The sequence below is a fragment of the Elaeis guineensis genome, chromosome 8, assembly GCF_000442705.2.
Source record: "Elaeis guineensis isolate ETL-2024a chromosome 8, EG11, whole genome shotgun sequence".
Classification (NCBI taxonomy): domain Eukaryota; kingdom Viridiplantae; phylum Streptophyta; class Magnoliopsida; order Arecales; family Arecaceae; genus Elaeis; species Elaeis guineensis.
The window spans coordinates 129,397,639-129,421,973 of NC_026000.2; the positions used below are offsets into that span (position 1 = coordinate 129,397,639).

At 39.2% G+C, this 24,335-nt stretch overlaps 1 protein-coding gene across 2 annotated transcripts in view; it reads left to right on the top strand.

Annotated features, from left to right (window-relative positions):
* LOC105032403 (probable acyl-activating enzyme 16, chloroplastic) overlaps positions 1-24,335 on the top strand; it is a 123,042-nt gene that overhangs the window by 51,055 nt on the left and 47,652 nt on the right. For both annotated transcript variants that reach the window (XM_010906849.4, XM_073261834.1), the window contains 2 exons: positions 241-328; positions 3,664-3,875. In XM_010906849.4, coding sequence (XP_010905151.2) covers positions 241-328; positions 3,664-3,875 — 300 coding nt within the window. The remainder of the gene's footprint in view (positions 1-240; positions 329-3,663; positions 3,876-24,335) is intronic.

Below are 24,335 nucleotides of genomic sequence, written 5' to 3' on the forward strand. Positions count from 1 at the left end.
GTGAATATGAAATCCCCATGTTACAAGGTTTACATCCTTAATGTGTTGCTGTCCTTATAAGATTAAATATTCATGTTATTTGATTTGAAAATTTTGTATCATTTCATGACTAATACAGTTTTCCAATTTTTTGGAGGGAAAAAATTCCATCTTTCAATTATGTTCGTTTATTATTGTTGTTTCTTTATCATGTGTCACTGCAATTCTTATCTTGTGTCTAAATGTTTGTTTGTATTGTAGGAATCATGGCTACTGGTGCAATCAATGTGGTCCGGGGCATAAGATCTTCAGATGATGAACTATTGCAAATATATAACCATTCTGAAAGGTTAGAGAATTATTTTTTCTTTTTACTTTTTTTTTGGTGCTTTTAAATTTTAAGGTACCATTTGTTAATGTTTTACTATTACTCAATTTTGATGTATAAGTTGTCTTTATTCATTTGGAGAATGACTTTAATATGCATGATTCATTTTGTTTAAAGCAAGATTTGCCATACCGTGCCGAACTGGCCGGCACACCCCATCTTGTATCGGACCGGTGGGGAACCGGCATGATTCGGTCGGTAAAATCGGTACACAGGCGGTACCGAAGAAAAATGAACGGAAAGTGAGAAAGAGAGAGAGGGGAGGGGAGGGGGAGGTGGGAGCCGTCAGAGGCTGGCGGTGGCCGGTTGCGGCCGCCGGAGGACTTCCGAGCCCTGTATTGCCCGATAGGACTTTTAAGAGAGCAAAAAAGAGAGAGAGAGTGCTCGAGGAGGGGTGGGGAACCTACCGGACGGATGGTGCTTTCGTTGCGAGGCTCCCGGTGGCCGGTGAGCCGACGCTGACGGCCTGAGGGCGGTCGAGTGGGCGGAGCCGCGGAGGGCGGAGCCCCTCGCGGCTCCGCCCCTTTCTTCTTTTTCGAAACAGACGACGTCTGTTTCGATTTTTTCTTTTTTTTTTTTGTTTTAAACTTATGAAGTCGGCAACTGGGTTGCCGACTTAAGAATTTTTTTTTTAAAAAAACAAAAATCGTGAAGTCGGCAAATCGTTTGCCGACTTCACTTAAAATCATATTTTTTTAAAAAATTTGCGAAACAAGGGCGATGCCCCTGTTTCACTCCTGTGGCGCCGCGCGCGTGGATTGCGCCTTTCGACGGCCACGGCGGCCAGTCGGAGGCCTTCCGACGGCCCGCCGGCTTCTTCCCCTCCCTCTTTTTTTTTTCTTCCTCTTTCTCTCTCTCTATTTCTCTCTTTTTTTCTTCCGGCTCGGGTCGTCGGTTCGGTACGGTATGAAATCATACCGAACTGTACTGCTGGCCGGCCGAAACGTCCGGCGGTACCGGTTCAGCATACCTTGGTTTAAAGTATATGTTGATGCTCAACTGAAATGAAAGTTAGAGTTGAGAGCCGACATTCATTCTCTGCCCTCCTATAGTGCAATTTTGACGTAATCTCATTTGCTGCAGATTGAAGTTTCTGTGAGGATTGATTGCCATATAAACCAAGGCCTTATAACAAGTGAGAAGGCATGTTAAATGGCAGAGCTTGTCTATTCCATTGTCATAAATGTGATCATATTTCTTATTAGGATTGTTAGGTCTAATGATACCCATGTGGATTAGCAAGAGTTCAAAAATAGTAATGATGACATTAGTAACACAATGTATTTTCAATGGATCATGCACAATGAAACAATGCACATAAATGGCGGTTCAATGCCTTGCAAATTTTTGGATCTTACAATGCATCTGAGACAACAAGATATGAGATAAAATAAGTGCAACGCCATGCATCTCCATCAAGGATATGGACCTGCTTTCCCTTTCCAGGATGCGTAGAAAAGATATAACAAAACGATCTTCAGCTAGAAGTCTTTTTCATACCATCCCTTGTTGAAAGACCTTGGCCTTGAAGGAGACAGAAGTACTCGTTACTATGGCACACTTGAAAGCCTTGATTATTTTGGTTTTCACCAGCATAGTTCACAGAAGATCCACATCTTCTAGCTTTAGCATCTGCTGCATTTGGCAAGTTATAAGATATTCAGAAACTTTTTCGAACATAAGATGAGCATATTGATGAATTAGGGGCACCACACTTAAATATATGTGGTACTAAAGATGGCTTGCTGCCAAAAGGAAAAGTAGTCTAGAAGCATTGGTATAGAAGGCCTGATGGAGAATGAGGAAAGCCTTCTCTTGCACTCTTCGTCTTGTGTACAAGTAGTGGAACAAAAAAACCTAGGATAAAGGAGGAACTAACTCTGAATTCAACATATAACCAACTAATTTATGTCTCATTCAACAGGAACTCACATTTCCACCCTGTGAAATCCATCGAACAAGGAATCTCTATAAGACAATCACCTCAGTGTTTCAGCCATGGGAATGCGGTTCAGCCCCAATCTAGCAGCCTCTATTAATGAAACAGCACTTCCTTTTGATCAAAATGTTGATGAATGCTGGATAATTACCGGGGAAGGGAGGACAGGAGCAGAGGATTCGATGAGAATGGTCGGAATTGGGGGGGAAGCTGAAAAGATGTCCGAATAGGCTTAAAGAGGTAGAGGGTATTTTCATCATTTGAAACAACGGGCTAATGCTGCCTGCTGGTCGGGGAGCTGGAGGACAAGTTTGGAAAAGTTTGTAAACTTGAAGGGCCAATTTGGATCTTTTTAAAGTTGGGGGGTGTCTCTAATATAGGCCTTGAGGGGCGTCCCTATAATTTTCCCATCAAAAAGATAAGATTGCTGCTCCCCAAACGAAAACTCCTTCAATAGCCCCATTAATAAATATCTTTTATGGACATGCTAGAAGAAAATTAACAGTTCTGTTATTAGTTGAAGTTATGATTTGATAAACCCCTTCTATTGAATGCATGAAGTCTACTCTTTCTTGCCTTGATTTTTAGTTCTTTATGTTTCAATTAGACTATTTTCCATTTGACATTTATTATGGCTTATTTTCTTCAAGATTGTAGTTTTGTTTAATACATCACTAAATTAGCCTGTTTTATAAATTTTTGTATGCATAACTAAATTAGTTTGCTCTCTTGCTGGTAGTTTAGCATCTTATATTTCTATTGTAGTGTCTATTCGCCAATGTACTTTACATGGTCTTTGCATACAATATGTGATGTTATTATGGTACACTAACCACTTGATGATTTGGCTTGCTTTGTTGAAAGTTTGAAACATTCATTTTCTTTGTTAAATGATATGCTAAGCTCATCCAAAGCCTGCCACATGATCTGGAGAGCAATTTGGATATTGAATCCTTAATCACATCATCAATATTTTGTGGCTCCATCTTGTGTCATGCAGAGCTGGACTTGTTTTCTTGGAGCATCATTGTCATGTGACAAGTTGTGCTTTAATGAATGTCATGTGTTTTGACAGAAATTGTTCTCATTCTCCTTTCTTCTTTTCCTTATACAAAAGCTTCTGTAAGAATTGTTTGTTTTTATGCTTTAGTCTTGCCTTTAGTTTGCTCTCATTATTTGATCATGCTTGTCGCAATGAGTACGCTGAAAATTAACTTATTAAAATATGAAAACCTCCATAACCTTGATAATATCTTGAAACCAATGGATCATTTACATGTTATCTCAGAGTGATTTTTTTTCTTGCATACTTTCGGATCACTCAATCTCTTGATGGATTTTCATTTTGTCATCATAGTGTCGCCCTGGTTGTGGACAGTCCACAGTTTTTCAACAGGCTTGCAGAGTCTTTAATTCCAAGGGCTGATGTAAGATTTGTTGTTCTACTCTGGGGTGAGAAATCATGCCTCAATAGTAAAGCTGTAAAGGGCATGCCCTTATATGATTACAGGGAGGTCATAGAATTAGGGCGAGAAAGCCATCATACGTTGCTTCAATCCTGCAAACGAGGTAAATCTTTCTTCAGAGACACCTAGAGATTTAATTGGCTGGAAAAATATTTCTTTCTTCCAGATTTATATATTCATCTTATATTTAAGGGTTTCCTTCCATGATCAATATAAATTGCTATTACAGTATGCATTTTCAATATCTATGTTCACCATCTGCAATATATTGAAGATGATTCATTTGTTAAGCTATGGTTGCATATGATGAATTTTATGTTAAATGATGATGTACTAAGTAGTGAGCCTACTTATAATCTAAACATGAATTTGGTTGTACTTTTTAAGTGTTTTTTATTATTTTTAATTAAATGTTTATAGTAATCATCTAATATTTCTATTAAGTCATGCATGTTTTTTAGTAGCAACAGCTTTTTTTGTAATAAGTATATTAAATCATCATAAATACATTTATTAAATACAATTTATTGGCATGAAATGTAAGCACATATTTAAGGAAGTAAAACAAGTGAAAAAATCAAGAACTGCAATGCAGTACAAGAAACAAAGAATAGGGTTAAACAGCCTTGCCATCAATAAATTTATGAATTCTTTAAATAATAACATTCATGTTTGTCTACTATATGCAGTGTCTATATATACAGCATTTGCTCATATGTTATTAAACTTTTGCAGTAATCTTAGACTTGCCTCCCTAGTTTTATAATAATGGTATAAAAGCATAAAACTGGCATACAATTGATATATATGCTGCCAAATTTAGCCATCCATTGGCAGCCGTCTTCAATGGGTTGGATTGTCATGCCCTCGTGACTTCAATGCCATCTCTGAACTTTATTTGCTAGAAATTCATCAAATATGATACTAATGTTGCTCAACCATTAAAATATAGCCATGATATAGCTTTGAGAAATCTCATGAAACTTGACTCTCAAGTTGCTAAAGCAAGGTTCGCTGGACCAGTATGCGGGGTTGTATATTGGCTATTGGTTTGGTACGGTACTATTACATACTGTACTGAGCCAACATGTACCGAAGATGAAAGCTATAGAAAAGACACGGGGAGAGAGGGAGGAAATGTAACCCTAACCCTAGAAGGAGGACAACCAGGGAGAGAGAAGATGCAGGGGAGAAAGAGGAAGGGGGAGAGGGTAGAGAGGGAAGAGGTTGGGAGGGAGAGGGGCACATTGGTTCAAATGTCCAGAGTAGTTGAAGGAGGAAAACTGTTTTCTTCGTAGGATTTTTCAGATTTCATCAATCTGAGGTGGAATAATTTTAAAAAAAATTATCCTACATATTCCAGATCTAATTCTCTAATCTAATTTCATTATCTGATATTTAAAATCTAAAATTAAATCTTAAACTATGATGAAAGAAGAAGTACCTCAAGGGTAATCTGATTACCCTGTAGATGATCTCTGTACAGTCCGAGGTTCTGATGTAGCCACGCAAGCGCCTGGCCTCTACCGTATCCACTCGAGCAGGATCTGGAACGTCTTCTCCTCGCGAATCTACGCTCCAAAAATCAGATCTTTATTTGATTTGAAAGTGCTTCAGAACTCCTTCTGAAGTTGGAGCAGCAACCTGTTGAAGATGTCTTGCAGCCTTCTGTTCCAGGCATCACCACGCCTTGGATCTTTGCCAGATGGACGTCCAACTCTTTGGACGTGAAGAGGGGAGGAAGGAGAGCAGGGAGGACGTGGAGAAGAGGGGAGGGGGTGGCAGCTATTGGTTTTGTGCATAAAATAATTTCTTCCACGAAACCTTAGGCGCAGCAGGGTTTATATAGACCCTGTATGCTGTGCAGTGCCACATCATTCAACCAATCAGAAAATTCCAATAAATTTTGAAAAAATTCTGATTGAAGTGATGTCATCTGATCACATCAGATAAGAACCCCACCCTTTCTCCTAAGTTGGCGCCAACATTGGATAAGCTCAATCAAGGTGGCGCCAAAGAGTCCATGTTTATCAGGACTCTTTGGTTCTTATCCATTTGGGGCGCCCACTTAAATCCAATTGGGCTCATGCCATAATCTGATTATGGCACCCAATTCAATTGGGTTTTGGCATGTCGACACTCCACAAAAATTCTCCAATGAGCTCTCTTCAGTTTAAGACCCATATGTCAATATTTGACAGATGTCCTAAAATGAAATTGGCAGGTGACAGGAATTAGCAGGTGCTTGTCTTAAATTCATCTCATGAATTAAGACAAACCTTTTCTGAGCTGGACAAGCTTCATTTAGACTGAGAGAAATCTTCCAAGGTTCTCTGGATGAGTCAAATCACATTTGGCTCAGTAGAGATAGAAAAGATTACACGAGGAGAAAGTTAGGCTCAATCGTGTGCTAGCACGATTTTCTTGAACCTAATTGGATCTTATCCAAATCAATTGGGTTAGCCCAATTGATGACATCCAGACCCTAACCCTTGTTTGTGTGACCCAGTTAGGTTCAATTCCGTATGGTAATGAGACATGTCGTGATCTCATCATCGACATCATCGAAACTCCTTTCGATGGACCAGAATTCTTCTGATTCAGATAATTAGAATGATCGATCATCAATATCATTCTAATTGCTCCCAAAATTTACCAGTGACACCTAGCAGTATGTGGTGGCAACCCATCAGAATTGAAGACGAACCTCTCGGTGCAGCTACCTGTGTGATTGAGTTTCTCTATCATGAGTTCCGACTGAATTAGGGTTAAGGTGAACTCGTCAAACCCAACATCAGTCATATGAGTTAATCGATCGATCCGAGTCCGATGTGAAACCTTAATGGAAAACTCTTTTCCATTATTTCACTCTGTCATGACCATGGGCTTAAGGACTCGATCTTTCAATTATCATAGGACTACTCTCATCTACCGAGGTTGATAGATCCCATCTTGGTGCGACCTAGTTCCTACAATGAATATGCTACAGCCAACATACACCTCAGGATTCCGAATGGCTAGGAGATCGAGTTATGGTGTAGTCAAACTATAACACACTCAAGATGAACTGTCGATGCACCTCAGGTCAAAGAATTAGACACACAACTGCAGCATCGAGCTAGTCATTGACGAGAAGGTAGACTTCCTTATGACTGTTCGAAGTGGTCACGCTCAGTACTCTCGTTCTCAACGAATATCTGTACTTTCGCTCCGGTGTCTTCACACCGTAGACTCAAGACATATCTACCCTAAGAAAGCGATCGTACAACAACCTTCCGGATCGATCACCATCCTCGTGATGATCCTATGGTCAGGAGCTGTTTATGAGTTATGTAAATTCATGCTTTAAATTTTCAACTCTTGAAAATATGAATTTACATTCCTACTAACTCAAAGGATGTATCACAGACACAATGTACACAATGTGATAGAAGAATAATCTTTTTATTCATTTATAGTCAAAATTACAAATTTGCCCTTAGATCTGTACAGGAACGTGTCAGCTGATCTGGCATCTAGGACACACATCTAACAAACTTTCACTTGACCTAATGTCAATTGGCTACATATCTAAGTCCCATCTTCTCAAGGTGGGCTTCGATCTTCTGTTGGCCTAATGGCTTAGTCAGCGGGTCTGCCACATTGTCTGTGGAGTCGATTCTCTTGACCTCGACATAACCTTTTCGAGGTAATCACGGATCAAATGGAATCGCCGCTCGATGTGCTTGGACTTCTGGTGAGACCTTGGCTCCTTAGCTAGGGCTATGGCGCCATTATTATCGCAGTAAAGAGGTATGGCATCCGATGACATCACTCCAAGCTCTGCGGCAAACTTTTTGTACCAGAATGCCTCCTTCGCAACTTCCGATGCAGCAATATACTCTCCTCTATGGTGGAATCAGCAATCACCATCTACTTGGAACTCTTCCAGCTAACTGCACCACCATTGCAAATGAACAGACTCCCAGATGTCGACTTTCGATCATCTATATCAGACATAAAGTCTGAGTCTGTATATCCCTGAATCTGGAGTTCTCCATTCCCAAAGACTAGAAACATATCCTTAGTCCTTCTCAAGTACTTAAGGATACATTTCACAGAAGTCCAGTACTCTTCGTCTGGATTCGACTGATATCTGCTTGTGACACTCACAGCATGGGCTATATCAGATCGTATACATAGCATGGCATACATGAGGCTCCTTATTGCCGAAGCATAAGGGATCTTGCTCATGCGTTCAATCTCCTCAGGTGTGTTAGGGCACATCTTCTTGGAGAGATGAATGCCATGTCTAAAAGGCAATAAACCTCTTTTGGAGTTTTCCATGCTAAACATTTTAGCACCTCCTCTATGTACATCTTCTGTGAAAGTTCGAGCATCCTATTTGGTCTATCTCTATAGATCTTAATACCCAGTATAAAGGATGCCTCTCCTAGATCTTTCATAGAGAACTCCTTAGACAACCATACTTTGACTGAGGTCAACATGGGAATGTCATTCCCAATTAGGAGGATGTCATCTACATACAATATGAGGAAGACAACTGCGCTCCCACTGACCTTTTGAACACACATGGTTCCTCCTCGTTTTTGATGAAACCAAACGTTTTGATGACATCATTGAAACGAGTATTCTAGCTCCGAGATGCTTGCTTAAGTCCATAAATGGATCTTTGCAGCTTGCAGACCTTGTGATCATCATCACTGGATGTGAAACCTAGCGGCTGTTCCATATAGATATTTTTCTCAAGATGTCCATTTAAGAACGCCGTTTTCACGTCCATCTACCATATTTTATAATCGAAATAGGCTGCAACAGCAAGCAATGTGCGGATGGATTTTAGCATGGCTACAGGCGAGAAGGTATCCTGATAGTCAATGCCTTCGCGCTGACTATAACCTTTCGCCATGAGCCTAGCCTTGAATGTCTCTACATTCCATCTGCACCTATCTTTCTCTTGAAGATCCATTTACACCCAATAGGTACAATACCTTCAGGTGGATCTACCAAGGTCCAGACTTGGTTTGAGTGCATCGAGTCAATTTTTGATCTCATTGCCTCTAACCATTTCTCGGAGTCGATATCTGATATCGCCTCGTCATAGGTCTTGGGATCATCACCATGAACCCCATTTTCCGTGAGGAACATTTCCTCTACATCCTCTTGTATGGTACCTAAGTACCTTTCAGGAGGACGGGAAACCCTAGTCGATCTACGAGGTGGAAGAGGTTGTGTTAAGACTGATTTTGATTGATTAGGTTCCTCAGGTTCTTTAGCTCGTTGCTCTTGGAAGACATTCTCCTTGAGCTTAATTATTTTTTCGATGCTACCATCTTGAATAAACTGTTTTTCAAGAAAAATAGCATTTCGACTCACAATCACATTGTGGTCTTCCGAAATATAGAAATAGTATTTTAATGACTCTTTAGGATATCCTATGAACCGAGCTCTAAAAGATCTGAACTCTAACTTGTCCGCCTGCTGTCTCTTGACATGAGCCGGACAATCCCAAATTCTGAGATGATTCAAACTTGGCTTCTTACCATGCCATATCTCATATGGTGTGGTAGGAACGATTTTAGAGGGAACCCTATTTAATACATAAATTGCTGTCATGAGACAATGCCCCAAAAAAATTCATGGGGGTCCGTGAAGCTCATCATGGAACAGACCATATCTAATAGGGTCCGATTTCTCCGTTCTGAAATTCCGTTGAGTTGAGGCGTTTTAGGTGGAATCCATTGAGAGATTATACCATTATCTTTAAGATAGTCTAGGAACTCCCGACTAAGATATTCACCTCCTCGATCTGATCGAAGAACCTTAATGGGCTTTCCTGTTTGTTTTTCTACCTCATGTCTGAATTTTTTGAACTTTTCAAAAACTTCAGACTTGTGTTTCATTAGAAACACATACCCGTACTTAGACATATCATCGGTAAAGGTAATGAAGTAGATGTAGTTGTCTCTAGCCGGCACATCAAATGGGCCGCACACATCGTATGTACTAGGGCAAGTAGGTCTGTGGCCCTTTCCCCATGTCCCACAAAAGGAAGCTTGGTCATTTTGCCTTGAAGGTATGATTCACAAACTGGATATGACTCGAAAGTCAACGGACTCAATAGCCCGAATTTCTCTAATTTGTTAACCCTGTCTTCCGCTATATGACCTAGCCTTAGATGCCACAGATACTTATCATTTAGACTATCTCTAGGTCTTTTAATTCCTATGGCATTCACATTTTGCTCAATATTAAATACAGATACATCAATATGTAGCTGATAGAGACCGTTAATAAGAAAATCATCTGCAACTTTATTATTTTCATAAAAAATGTTACAATGGTCCTTATGAAAGCTAATCACATAGCCTTCTTGTGCTAAACATGAAACAGAAATCAAATTCCTGCTTGCTGCAGGCACATAATAACAATCTTTAAGAAATAAATATAATCCTAACGGTAATCGCAGAGGGTAGGTTCCCACGGCCACGCAGCAACTCTTGCTCCGTTCCCGACGCGTAGGATCATCTCCCCATCCCTCAGCCTCCTGCTCTTCTCAAGATCCTACATAGAAGTGCACAAATGAGCACTAGAACCAGAGTCAAGCACCCAACTGGATGCAGAAGAAACCGTAGGATTAGACTCTAAAATGAGCATACCTCCGGAAGGACCATCCTTCTTGTTCTTCAGGATGGCCAGGTACTGAGGACAGTTCTGCTTCCAATGGCCATCTGATTGGCAGTGGAAACATTTTCCCTTATCAGCAGCTTTCTTCTTCGGTTCTGTCTTCTTCTTCTTGCCATCCACCTTCTGCTTCTTCGCAGACTTCTTTTTCTTTCCAAAAGACTTTCTCTTGGAAAAAGTCCGCTCCACAGTAAGAACTGAGCCTTTTGAACCATTCATAGAAAGCTCAGCAGTAACCAGCATGTTCATTAACTCGGTCAAGGTACACTGCATCTTATGCATATGGAAGTTTATGATGAATTGACCATATGCATCGGACAAGGACTGAAGGATCACATCAATCTGAAAATCCTTGTCTAAGATGATACCGAGCTTCTCAAGCTCCTCAAGATCTTTGATCATTATCAAACAATGATCTTGGACTGACTGCCCATCACGCATCTTGGCCTTAAAAAGTCTTTGACAGACTTGATACTTAGCCGTGCGACTCTGTTCACCAAACAACTCTTGCAGGTGAGCCAACATTTGGCGGATAGTCAAAATGTTCTCATGTTGGCGCTGCAAATCATCAGACATTGCACCCAACATGTAGTACCTTGCTTTGTTATCGTCATCCGTCCACTTTTTCAGAGATGCTCTCTGTTCAGCAGTCGGACGTACTGGTATGGCAGGTGGGTCCTGGTCCAAGACATGAGTCAATTTTTCGGAATCCAGAACAATTCTGTAGTTCCTCAACCAGTTCTTGAAATTGGGTCCAGTCAATTTGTGGATGTCTAGTATTTTGGTCAGGGGGTTTGAGGCAGACATGTTTCCTGTAAAGAGTCGAAAGTTTCTAGTTAGATTTTGTAATCAGACTTAACCAATTTGTTTAGGGATTTCATTTTTAAAACAAATTAGGCTCACTATTTTCTCAGATCCCTACACTCCCTTGGTAGAGATGTGAAAATCTCCGTGATCAGTGATTTTTAGTGGGTGGTGCGGTCTCACCGACTGGCTCACTACCTCACCTAACAGTTATTGATGATGGGTCAACCGATGAGTGGACAACTCTTGTCCAATGATTCTCTAATCATGGTGCACCCAAAACTTGATCTCTAATTCATGAAGCTCACCGTGTCCGGGATATTGCTCCAATCCTTAGTTAAGTCAAACCCACCATTTGCACAAACTAGATTCCTGATTGGATCCCTCACCGTATCCGAAATATTGAGCCCAATCCATCTAATCCGTAGCATCCAATGCCTAATGGACATGGTTGCGTCTTCCCGGTGCAACTGAGCCACTGTAACCAGTCGAGAACAATCAACCCTGGGAAGGGCCCGCACATCCACAATGATGGAAGACCTAGACTTAATATTTTCTTAGGAAGATTTGATTTAGGTCTCATTAAACTTGACTTGACATAGTCATAACAATTATGACTAACCTAGTGGCATGGGTTAGCTCGAATTGTTAGCCACCTCTAATCAGAATTGAATCGACACATATGGCCAGGTAAGTGAGACCGGTGGGAGGGATATGCCATTAACTCGACAAGAATGCATTCGAGTCGAGTAGCTCCCAATTAAAAACCAATCGGTCGCATCTGTCTAACTTACCTTAAATACCAAATTATCGAAACAGAACTAATTGGGTTAGCCTACAATCCAGGCTCTAACCACTGAGCTAAATTAGGTCTTAACTTGATCGGGTCACATCTAAATGTGATTCGATCTTAATCCAGACTTAATCCTATTAGGCTGGTCAATTATTAGCTTTCATGATCCCACCTAACCAATTCTTGATTCGGTTTGATCAACCGCTAGACCTAATTGAGCTACCCAAGCCCGAACCCAATTTTATGAAAATATCTTAAATCTGAAATTTCAATTTTAGACCTAACTTAATTTCATAAGCTTAATTCATTAATTAAGTTTGGGTTCATAAACAAAATATGTAAAATAAATCCTAAGATTTCAGGATCTAGGGTTCTGCAGAAAAGTAAGTTTTGATTTTTGATTAAGGATGAACGTGCGGCACCCCTACACGTCATATGAACACCTTATTGAATGAAAAGAGAGGGTCTTAAAATCCTATTTCGTTCTTATGACCGGACGGCCATGAGAAACACCTTAATCAGAAATATAAATTTAATTACAAAACTAGTTAGATCTAAATTAACATATCACATATACAATTTAAGATCCAACTAATACATGCTTTGCATACATCTCATGTATCAAAAATTAATCTAATTAATATGCTTTCATATCTGATACATCACATGTAATATCTGAAAAATAAGATTTAAATTGAACTATTCAAAATTAAATCTATTCTAGACAGGTTACTAGAATAATTCTACAACTAGTCTAGGCATGCAGCAGATCAATTTTATGAAAAAACTAAAATTTTATTTTCTGTTTTCTGATCTGATTATAACACTTATATCATCAGAAAACAGAGAATAAATTAGATTTAATTCATATTTTAATCTCATTAAAATATAAAACTTAAGATCATTTATGGATTCAACTAATCCTAGTCTAGTCATGCATCTTATGCATGTTAGATCTTCTTAGATTTAATTTTAAATATTTTGATTTCAGATCTTATCACATCTGATGTGACATCTGAAATTATTAAATATCAAATAAATTAAAATTAAAATCAGATCTAAATTAGATCTGAAATAGAGCCAAAAATCTGGCTCTGATACCAGTTGAAGAAGGAAAACCGCTTTTCCTCGTAGGATCTTCTAGATTTCATAAAATCTGGGGCGGAATAATTTAAAAAAAATTATCCTACATATTTCAGATCTAATTCTCTAGATCTAATTTCATTATCTGATATTTAAAATCTAAAATTAAATCTAAAACTATGATGAAAGAAGAAGTACCTCAAGGGTAATCTGATTACCCTGTAGATGATCTCTGCACAGCCCGAGGTTCTGATGTAGCCACGCAAGCGCCTGGCCTCTACCGGTATCCACTCGGACAGGATCTGGAACGTCTTCTCCTCGCGAATCTACACTCCAAAAATCAGATCTTTATCTGATTAGAAAGTGCTTCAGAACTCCTTCTGAAGTTGGAGCAGCAGCCTGTCGAAGATGTCCTGTAGCCTTCTGTTCCAGGCGTCACCACGCCTTGGATCTTTGCCAGATGGACGTCCAATTCTTTGGACGTGAAGAGGGGAGGAAGGAGAACAGGGAGAACGTGGAGAAGAGGGGAGGGGGTGGCAGCTATTGGGTTTTGTGCATAAAATAATTTCTTCCACGAAACCCTAGGCGCAGCAGGGTTTATATAGACCCTGTATGCTGCGCAGTGCCACATCATTCAACAAATCAGAAATTTTCAATAAATTCTGAAAAAATTCTGATTGGTGGAGTGATGTCATCTGATCACATCAGATAAGAACCCCACTCTCTCTCCTAAGTTGGCGCCAACATTGGATAAGCTCAATCAAGGTGGCGTCAAAGAGTCCATGTTTATCAGGACTCTTTGATTCTCATCCATTTGGGACGCCCACTTAAATCCAATTGGGCTCATGCCATAATCTGATTATGGCACCCAATTCAATTGGGTTTTGGCATGTGGACACTCCACAAAAATTCTCCAATGAGCTCTCTTCAGTTTAAGACCTATATGTCAACATTTGACAGATGTCCTAAAATGAAATTGGCTGGTGACAGAAATTAGCAGGTGCTTGTCTTAAATTCATCTCATGAATTAAGACAAGCCTTTTCTAAGCTGGACAAGCTTCATTTAGACTGAGAGAAATCTTCCCAAGATTCTTTAGATGAGTCAAATCACATTTGGCTCAGTAGAGACAAAAGATTACACGAGGAGAAAGTTAGGCTCAATCGTGTGCTAGCACGATTTTTTTGAATCTAATTGGATCTTATCCAAATCAATTGGGTTAGTCCAATTGATGACATCCAGACCCTAATCCTTGTTTGTGTGACCCAGTTAGGTTCAATTTCGTATGGTAATGAGATATGTCGTGATCTCATCATCGACATCATCGAAATTCCTTTCGATGGATCAGAACTCTTCTGATTCAGACAATTAGAATGATCGATCATCAATATCACTCTAATTGCTTCCAAAATTTATCAGTGACACCTAGCAGTATGTGGTGGCAACCTATCAGAACTGAAGACGAACCTCGGTGCAGCTACCTATGTGATTGAGTTCCTCTATCATGAGTTCCGACTGAATTAGGGTTAAGGTGAACTCGTCAAACCCAACATCAGTCATATGAGTTAATCGATCGATCCGAGTTCGATGTGAAACCTTAATGGAAAATTCTTTTCCATTATTTCACTCTGCCATGGCCATGGGCTTAAGAATTCGATCTTTCAATTATTATAGGACTACTCTCATCTATCGAGGTTGATAGATCCCATCTTGATGCGACCTAGTTCCTATAATGAATATGCTACAGCCAACATACACCTCAGGGTTCCGAATGGCTAGGAGACCGAGTTATGGTGTAGTCAAACTATAACATACTCAAGGTGAACTGTCGATGCACCTCAGGTCAAAGAACTAGACACACAACTGCAGCATCGAGCTAGTCATTGACGAGAAGGTAGACTTCCTTATGACTGCTCGAAGTGGTCACGCTCAGTACTCTCGTTTTCAATGAATATCTGTACTCTCGCTCCAATGTCTCCACATCGTAGACTCAAGATACATCTACCCTAAAGAAGCGATCGTACACCAATCTTCCGGATCGATCACCATCCTCGTGATGATCCTATGGTCAGGAGCTGTTTATGAGTTAGTTATGTAAATTCATGCCTTAAATTTTCAACTCTTGAAAATATGAATTTACATTCCTACTAACTCAAAGGATGTATTACAGACACAATGTACACAATGTGATAGAATAACCCTTTTATTCATTTATAGACAAAATTACAAATTTGCCCTTAGATCTGTACAGGAACGTGTCAGCTGATCTGGCATCTAGGGTACACATCTAACAGTAGTAGCATCATCCTCGGCATCGGCATCAATGAGGGCGATGGTGTTGGCATCGGCATAGATTAAGGCCGATGGTGTCGACATTGATCAAGGGCGATGGTTATGACATCAGTGTCGATCAATGGTGATGGTGTTGATGTTAGTGTCAATCAAGGGTGGTGGCATAATGTCGGTGTTGATGAAGGACGATGATGTAGAACAGAATTATAGGAGATTGATCGGATCAGCAGCTATCAAGATTAGGTCAAGAATAAAACTACAATCATGGCTCTTTCCTTTTAGGTAGTTAGCCAACTATACCATATTTTATGGTATTCGATTTTCTTATTTAGTCATACCATTTTTTTTAGTTTTCAAATATCATATTTAGGGGATTCCGTTTCAATATTCTCCTATTTTTCCAATGCCATATTTAGGAGATTTTTTTTTGATATTTAGGAGATTTTTTATTGTAATTTTTAAATGCCATATTTAGTGGATTCTATTTCAATATTTAAGGGATTTCTGATTCTAATGTTATGACTATAAATAGCTCTTGTAAAAGCTCAATGATAGGGAACCATTCAATCAAAAAATTTTTTCAGACTTTCTCTATTGTTCTCTTGTTCTCAAGAGTCATTCTTTGAATTCAAAGTTTGTCAGGTCAGTTAGAACCATATCTAGCCCATCCCTGTTCTCGTTCTACATCAATTGGTATTAGAGCTTTTCAACTCCTAATATATCTAATGGCGGAGGTGAGAGCAGCCATTCTGTTGATGGTGATCAAGGGGTGCAGGCCCTTTGGACAGTGATTTGGATCTAGTAGGCAGCCATTACAGAATTACGACAGATGATGGAGGGGCTGGTGATGGACGCTAACAAGAATCGTAATGAAGGTAGGAGAAACTGTGCTGGAGATGATGCTCGCAACCAGCCTGCCGATCAATGCAGTCCTGATAATCAATGTAGGCATCCTGCCAATGTTGATTCTTCAAATGATGGAATTGGGGGTTTTGCTGTTAACCAAAGCTATCCTAGACCTCACAGGGAGGCTAAAAATTATCGCCTCAAGGTTGATATCCCTGCTTTTAGTGGGCATGTCAGCATTGAGGAGTTCCTTGATTGGCTATAAGAGGTCGAAAAGTTTTTTGAGATGATGAACGTGCCGAATGAGAAAAAAGTTAAGCTGATTGCTTATCGGCTTAAGGAAGGAGCTGCTGCTTGGTGGGATAACATGTAAACTAAATGCCAAAGGCAAGGCAAGGCACGTGAAAATTTGGGAAAATATGAGAAAATTATTGAAAGATAGATTTTTGCCTCCTGATTATCAACAATATCTATTCCAGAGATACCAAGACGTACATAGGGTACAAAGATGGTGTTGGGATATACAAAGAAATTTCTTCGACTTTCAGCTCGTTGTGATTTGCTAGAGACCGACCAGCAAGCTGGAAGGTACCTTAGTGGCCTCAAATATTCAATTCAAGAGAAGATTGGCCTTCAAACAGTTTGGTCAGTCAATGAAGCTCATAATTTAGCACTCAAGCAGAAAGGCTTTTATTACGTCAGCCAGTGAAAGCGCAGTCCAACAAGTAGTTTTTTTTCAATGCTTTTCATCCATATGCAAGCAAGGAAAAATAGGTTGATTCAGCACCTACTCATTCATCTACTAGTCAGGTAACTGAAGGCAATGGAACCACAAAATCCACAAGTGGAGCCAATTTTAGAGGCGGATTCAACAAATCATCTGCAAAAAATACTGATGTCAGGTTCTACCAATGCCTTAAGCATGGCCATACCTCCAATGTTTGCCCTATGCGCCAAATGGTGAATTTGACCGACTATGGAGATGAGGACGATGGTGGAGGTAGAGTTGAATTTGAATTGCAAGATGTTGAAATTGCTGAGGAAGAAGGCAAGAGAATTTCTTGTGTTATCCAAAGGTTGTTGTATACACCCAAGCAAGAAATTTTTTCGCAACGACGTCGGCTTTTTTACTTAGAGTGCTCTATCAACAATCAGGTGTGCAAATTAATCATTGACAGTGGAAGTCATGAAAATTGTCTCCCAGGCACTAGTGGATCATTTGCAGTTACAAACAATGCCACATCCAGAGCCTTACGACCTTGGATGGATCAAGAAATGGTCAAAACTAACAGTAAATAAAATTTGCCGAGTTCTAATTTCAATTAAAAAATTTTATAAGGTTGATATTGCTTGTGAAGTAGTTGATATGGATGCTAGTCATGTTCTATTGGGAAGGCCTTGGCAGTATGATGTTGATGCTACTCACAGTGGTAGAAAGAATTACTATTTATTTAGTGGGAAAGATAAAAAAATTGCCATCATTCCTAAAGAAAGAGAGCCCAGCACTTCTAGAGGGAAAAGCTTTACTTTCTATTGTCAGCAGTGAGAAGAAACTAAAGGATGAGGCCTACGCACTTGTTTTGAAGGGAGAGGAAGCACATGTGGTGGATGTTCCAGCAATTGTGTGGTCTTTATTGGAGGAATTTAAAGAGACAACCCCAGATGACTTACTAGATGGTTTGCCGCCTATGCGTGACATTCAACACCATATTGATTTAGCTCCGGGAGTCAGCTTGCCAAATCTACCACATTATAGGATGAATCTAATGAGTAAGATTTTGTAGAAGGTGGAAGAGTTAATCCGCAAAAGCTATATTCAAGAGAGTACAAGCCTCTATGCAGTCCCTACATTACTAGCACCTAACAAGGATGGGAGTTGGTGACTGTATGTCGATAGCCGAGCTATCAACAGAATCACTTTTAGATATAGATTCCCTATTCCCCGACTGGAAGATATGCTGGACAACTTGGAGGCTTCTACAGTATTTTTGAAGATCGACTTGCGTAGTGGCTACCACCAAATCCGCATCAGACAAGGAGATGAGTGAAAGATTACTTTTAAGACAAGGAAGAGTCTGTACGAATGGCTTGTAATGCCATTTGGGCTATCTAATGCCCCCAGCACATTCATACGACTCTTGAATCAGGTACTTAAACCATTCATTGGGAAGTTTTTCATGGTATATTTTGATGATATTTTGATTTATAGCCGCAATGAAAATGAGCATCTAGGCCATTTAAGGGAAGAACTCACTGTGCTGCAAAAAAATTAGATGTATATTAATTTGAAGAAATGCAGCTTCATGACCAGCAACATAGTTTTCCTTGATTTTGTTATTAGTGCAGACGGAATTCAGGTCAATGAAGAGAAGATTCGTGCAATTCAGGAGTGGCCTACACCTAAAGACTATAACTAAGGTGCACAGCTTTCATGGTTTGGCTACCTTCTACAGTAGGTTTATTAGAAACTTCAGCATCATTATGGCACCAATGACAGATTGCCTGAAGAAAGAAAAAGTTGAGTGGACTGCAGCTGCCGATAAAAGATTTATCGAAATCAAGGAGAGGCTGACTATTGCTCTAGTTCTAGCCCTTCCTAATTTTGAGAAAGTATTCGAGATTGAATGTGATAATCGTGGGGTTGGAGTTGGTGTTCTTTCTTAAGAAGGGAGCCCAGTTTGCTTCTAAAGCGAAAAGCTCAATGAAGCAAGGCAGAAGTGGTCAACCTATGAGCAAGAATTGTATGCAGTGTTTCGTGCTTTAAAACAATGGGAGTTATATTTACTTCCGAAGGAGTTTGTGATTTATTCTGACCATGAGGCTTAAAGCACTTTAAGAATCAGCAGCATGTTAATAAGGTTTATGCCAGGTGGGCTTCTTACTTTGAGCAATTTGCATATATTATCAAATATAAGTTTGGTGCTACTCATAGAGTGGCAGATGCTTTGAGTAGGAGGGCAGCCTTACTACTTTGAGCAGTGAGGTGGTTAGATTTGATTGCTTGAAGGAGCTATATGAAGGAGATGATGATTTTGGGGAGACTTGGGAGAAACATTTTAAGAAGGAATCAACTAGTGATTTTCATTTTATAGATGGTTACGTGTTTAAAGGCAATCACTTGTGCATTCCTAGGATATCCTGGCATGAAAAGATTATTCGAGACCTCCATGGTGGACTTAGTGGACATTTTGAAAGGGACAAGACTGTGAAGGATGTCGAGCAAAGATGCTATTGGCCACAGCTGAAGAAAGATGTTGGGAATCTTGTTTGTAGGTGCCAAGTTTGTCAAGTGGTTAAGGGTCAAGCATAGAATACAGGATTGTACATGTCACTGTCTATACCAGAAAATATTTGGGAGGACCTCTCTATGGACTGTGTCCTCGGACTATCAAGGACTCAGTGGGGAGCTAACTTAGTCTTTGTGGTAGTTGATCGCTTTTCAAAAATGGCATATTTTATTCCATACAAAAAGACTAATGATGCAATGCACGTGGCTAAGTTGTCTTTTACTGAAGTTGTGCGTTTGCTTGGTGTTCCAAATTCCATTACATCAGATCGTGACACCAAGTTCCTTGCTCATTTTTGGTTAACTTTGTGGAAGAGATTCGATACCAACTTGAAGTACAGAAGAACTGTCCACTCATAAACAAATGGACAGACTGAGGTAGTGAACAGGACTTGGGCAATTTGATTCGGAGTATGTGGTGACAAGCCAAAGCAATGGGATAATGCTCTTGCGTAGGCCGAGTTTGCATATAACAGTGTTGTCTATAACTCAATAGGTAAATCTCCATTCGCTGTTGTGTATACAGACTCCTATGCATGTTCTGGATTTGGTGACCTTGCCAAAGAGGCATGGAGTAAGCGTAGCTACAAATAAGATGGCAGAACAAGTCCGGTCCATTCAACTTAAGGTGAAGAAGAAACTTGAAGATCAAATGCCAAGTATAAAGCAATAGCTGACAAACATCAATGGTCACAAGAATTTGAGGAGAGAGAGATGGTCATGGTGTTTTTGCGCAAAGAACACTTTCCTGCAGGAGCTTATCATAAGCTCAAACCAAAGAAGTATGGCCCTTACAAAATTTTGAAGAAGCTGAATGACAATGCTTATGTGGTCGATCTACCAGTAGAGATGACAATCTTCAAGATATTTAATGTAGCTGATATCTGACTACAAGTACTACCCATCTGATGGTCTGCTTTATCTTGAGAAATAACTCGAGGGCGAGTTCTTTCTAAGTGGGGGAGACGGATGCAGAATAGAATTACAGGAGATTGATCGGATCAACAGCTGTCAAGATTAGGTCAAGAATAAAATTACAATCATGGCTCTTTCGTTTAGGTAGTTAGCCAGCTATGGCATTTTTTTGGTATTCGGTTTTCTTATTTAGTCGTACCATATTTTTTGATTTTCAAATGCCATATTTAGGGGCATTTGTTTCGATATTTAGGAGATTCTTGATTGTAATTTTTAAATGCCATATTTAGAGGATTCTATTTCGATATTTAGGGGATTTCAGATTCTAATGTTATGGCTATAAATAACCCTTGAGAAAGCTCAATGGTAGTGAACCATTCAATCAAAAATTTATTTAGACTTTCTCTATTGTTCTCTTATTCTCAGAGTCATTTCTTGAATTCAAAGTTTGTCGGGTCAGTTAGAGCCATATCTAGTCCATCCCCATTTTTGTTGTACGTCAGATGATGGCAAGGATCACTAAACCAGTACGGCAGGACCAATACCCATATCGGTTGTCGATCGATTGTGTTGGTTTGATTGCCACTCGGTATGGTGGGGCGTGCCGATCAAACAGGCAGGTCTTTTTTTTTTTATTTTTAAGATATCTAATCAATTTTTCATGACTTTTTGAATAATTTTAAGCCTCAAATTGATGTTTGTTGATGTTATTTGACGGCAATTTTACCTAAATAATGTTAATTTAAAAAAAATTATGAAAATAATATTCTTTCCAAAATATTTATAAAAATGCTATCCAAATAAAGTTATTCTATCATAAGATGACTTTATGTGCTGACTCACCTTCATTTATACCATGTGGAAGATAGAGTCAGCAATTAGTAAATCATCCTAAAATAAAGTGACTTTATAAGTCGTCATATTTTAAAGCGACTTATAGAGTCGCTCTATGATAGAGCGACTTTATGCTTTTTCCAATCACAAACCCCCACAATCTAACCATCCCTGTCACCTTCTCTGATCCATAAGCAGAAAGTCGCTTTATCATAGGGCGACTCTATAAGTCGCTCTACGATAGGACGACTTCAACTCCATCTTTCACATGGCATGAATTGTGGTGATTAAGCACATAAAGTTGTTCTATCATAGGACGACTTTGTTTGGGCCGTATTTTGGTAAATATTTTGAAAAGAATATTATTTTTATAATTTTTTATTAAATTAACATTATTTAGATAAAATAGCCATTATTTAACATTTGTATCACTTTGGTATACCTACGATTAAACATGAGATCCAGTTCTGAATCTCACATGATATTATATCAGAGGAGAGCAACATTACAAATTTCAACATGTAGCTTAGGGACAGTCTTATAAGGACCAGATATTATTAAATTCTAAAATATTCAAATCAATTAAAAAATAGAAAAAATAAATAATCAATACATATCAAGATTTAAAATCTCGTCAAATGTTGATGTTGGTTATAAATATCTGGATCGTTTACATAATCTAGAGGTGCATCAATGCATCCCTCGAACTATGGCACTGTCCGAATATATCGGTAATAAAATCCGATCTGTAAGGTGCTCTGGACTACATAAGATAGTAACTGTTGGAAGACGATGCCTTGGATACGCCATATCTATATGGAACATAAGCTGCTTGTGGCTGTGGGTAAAATGATCTAGAATATGATGAAGAATCTGATATGTCTGTGGATCTAACTTTACGTGCGAGGTCATCTGCAGCTGCATGATATCCTGAATAACCTTGAGGAGCTCGTTGTCTATATACAGTCATATTCTCATGGGCTCAACCAGCTCATATACCATGGTTCTCATCCTGTATGGCATGCGTAAACTGGGAATCACCAATAAATTGAAGATCATGTTGCTACTACATCTCATAAATAGTAATCTCTTGTCCTTTGCTCTCTAACTATCAGTTTCATGACCATCAGAAGAACTACCATCACCGCTTTGCTTGATCTCTGAAGCTGAATGAACTGAGTTAACTGACTGCTCCATTCTGTCCATTGGGCTTGCAACTCTCTCTTTTTTTCTTTGTCTTAGCATTGAGTAGCTGTTTGCCCTTTCATCATGCCTCGTGAGGAAGCATGCTGTGGCTGATCAGCTGGAAGCCTGCATAAAATATTTTTGATTGCTCATTGCTCGGCATCCATCCCAACCTCGCTGGTTATGAAACTAGCTGGTCATAGAGGCGATCCTAGCTCATCAAGCTTCGGATCTTGCTGTTGGCCTACAAGCCATCTAATCATCAGATCCTCATCATTAACAAAGTCATTTGCAGTTAGATCCGAGTACTTCAACTCAACCTCCTCTTGAATGCATTTAAGCCTTAATCTTAGATTGCAGTGAATATATACAAGGTTGTTGAGGCGTTTTTATGTCAGCGGTTCCTCTGCTTTCTGTGGATAAGGGTGAAGGTCGGTCAATTGCATTCATAGCCCCTCAAGGAGATCATTTGGAGAGGATCCGGATGGCAAATCGCTTCAATTTTTTTGCCGCCAATCCAAAATGAACCCATCATTCAACTACAAAAGCATTAAGATTGAACAAAATCAAAAATAAGATTATATGATATTAGACTTATTAGTAGCTACGTAATATCGAATAAGAGTTGTCATCGTTCATATATAATCTACTTGGATTTATTTATTTATTTTTTGCTTATCATCGCCATATCAGTTCCAAAGTTATCGGTGCCCTCTCTATACATTTTCATCTGTAAAAAATATATTTGTTATAATGTTTTCCTGATTGAAGATGCAGCAAATTAACAAAAATCACTCAACCTAACTTCTTCTATGCACATAGCTGCGATTTTTGAATCGGACTCCATGTTGTATATCATATTTCGTAGGGACTCAGAAGCTCATCATCCATGCCTATCTCAAGTTCTATATACTGGAACGTTAGGTTCAGATAGTAAACTGCAAATAAATTCAAAATTGGTTAAGTTAATAATTTCAGATCTGCCCACTTAATTTGATCCTTTGTCCTCTCCATCATATAATATAGAAGTCTATCTGGGGGTAGCTTTCATTATCCACCATCCGAAGCACCTCATATAAGACTTGATAGCCTTCGTCATGTTCTCAGTCTACTGCCAAAATATCCGTCGTCATTAAGTTCTTCATATTGCTCCCCTCAATGCCTATCGTGATATATCTACTCTCTTGCCACTCAAGATTGATAAATTTTTGATGTAGGTGTACTTTCTTGTCAATAAAGCTATCAAGTGCTATATAATTTGTAGTGAAACCGTGTGACATGTGATCTTAATATGTCTCCCTCTATATACCACCGCATCAATGATATGACCCATATGTGATTATAAATGAATCTAATAGTAGTCTGTACTGAGTCCATTATCTTCTGCACCCTACTAAGCTTCCCAATGTCCATTAACATCAGATCTATACAATGTGCAGCACATGATATTCAGAATATATGGTCGCCACTGTATCAGGATCTCCATTATGGCCCTATACTGTCCCCTATTGTCGATGATAATCTGCATGATATTTTGCTCTCTAAACTGATCGATCACCTCGTCAATCTGAAGATATATGTGGCATCATGCACTTGATCTGAAGCATCGATGGATTTTTTTAAAAAAAAATTCACATCACAATATGTCAAAAGTTGATAATGCTCCATTTGGTAAGATCCGTCCAATCATTACACATCGTTGTAAGTCCTACATTGGCCATTTATTCTGATATGACGCAATCTATTTCTATAGCTCCTCTTTATTGTTGTCAAGAAATTCACCATATATGTCCTTCGGTCTTGGAGAATGTACACCTGGATTGACAGTCTGTATAGGTGCAAT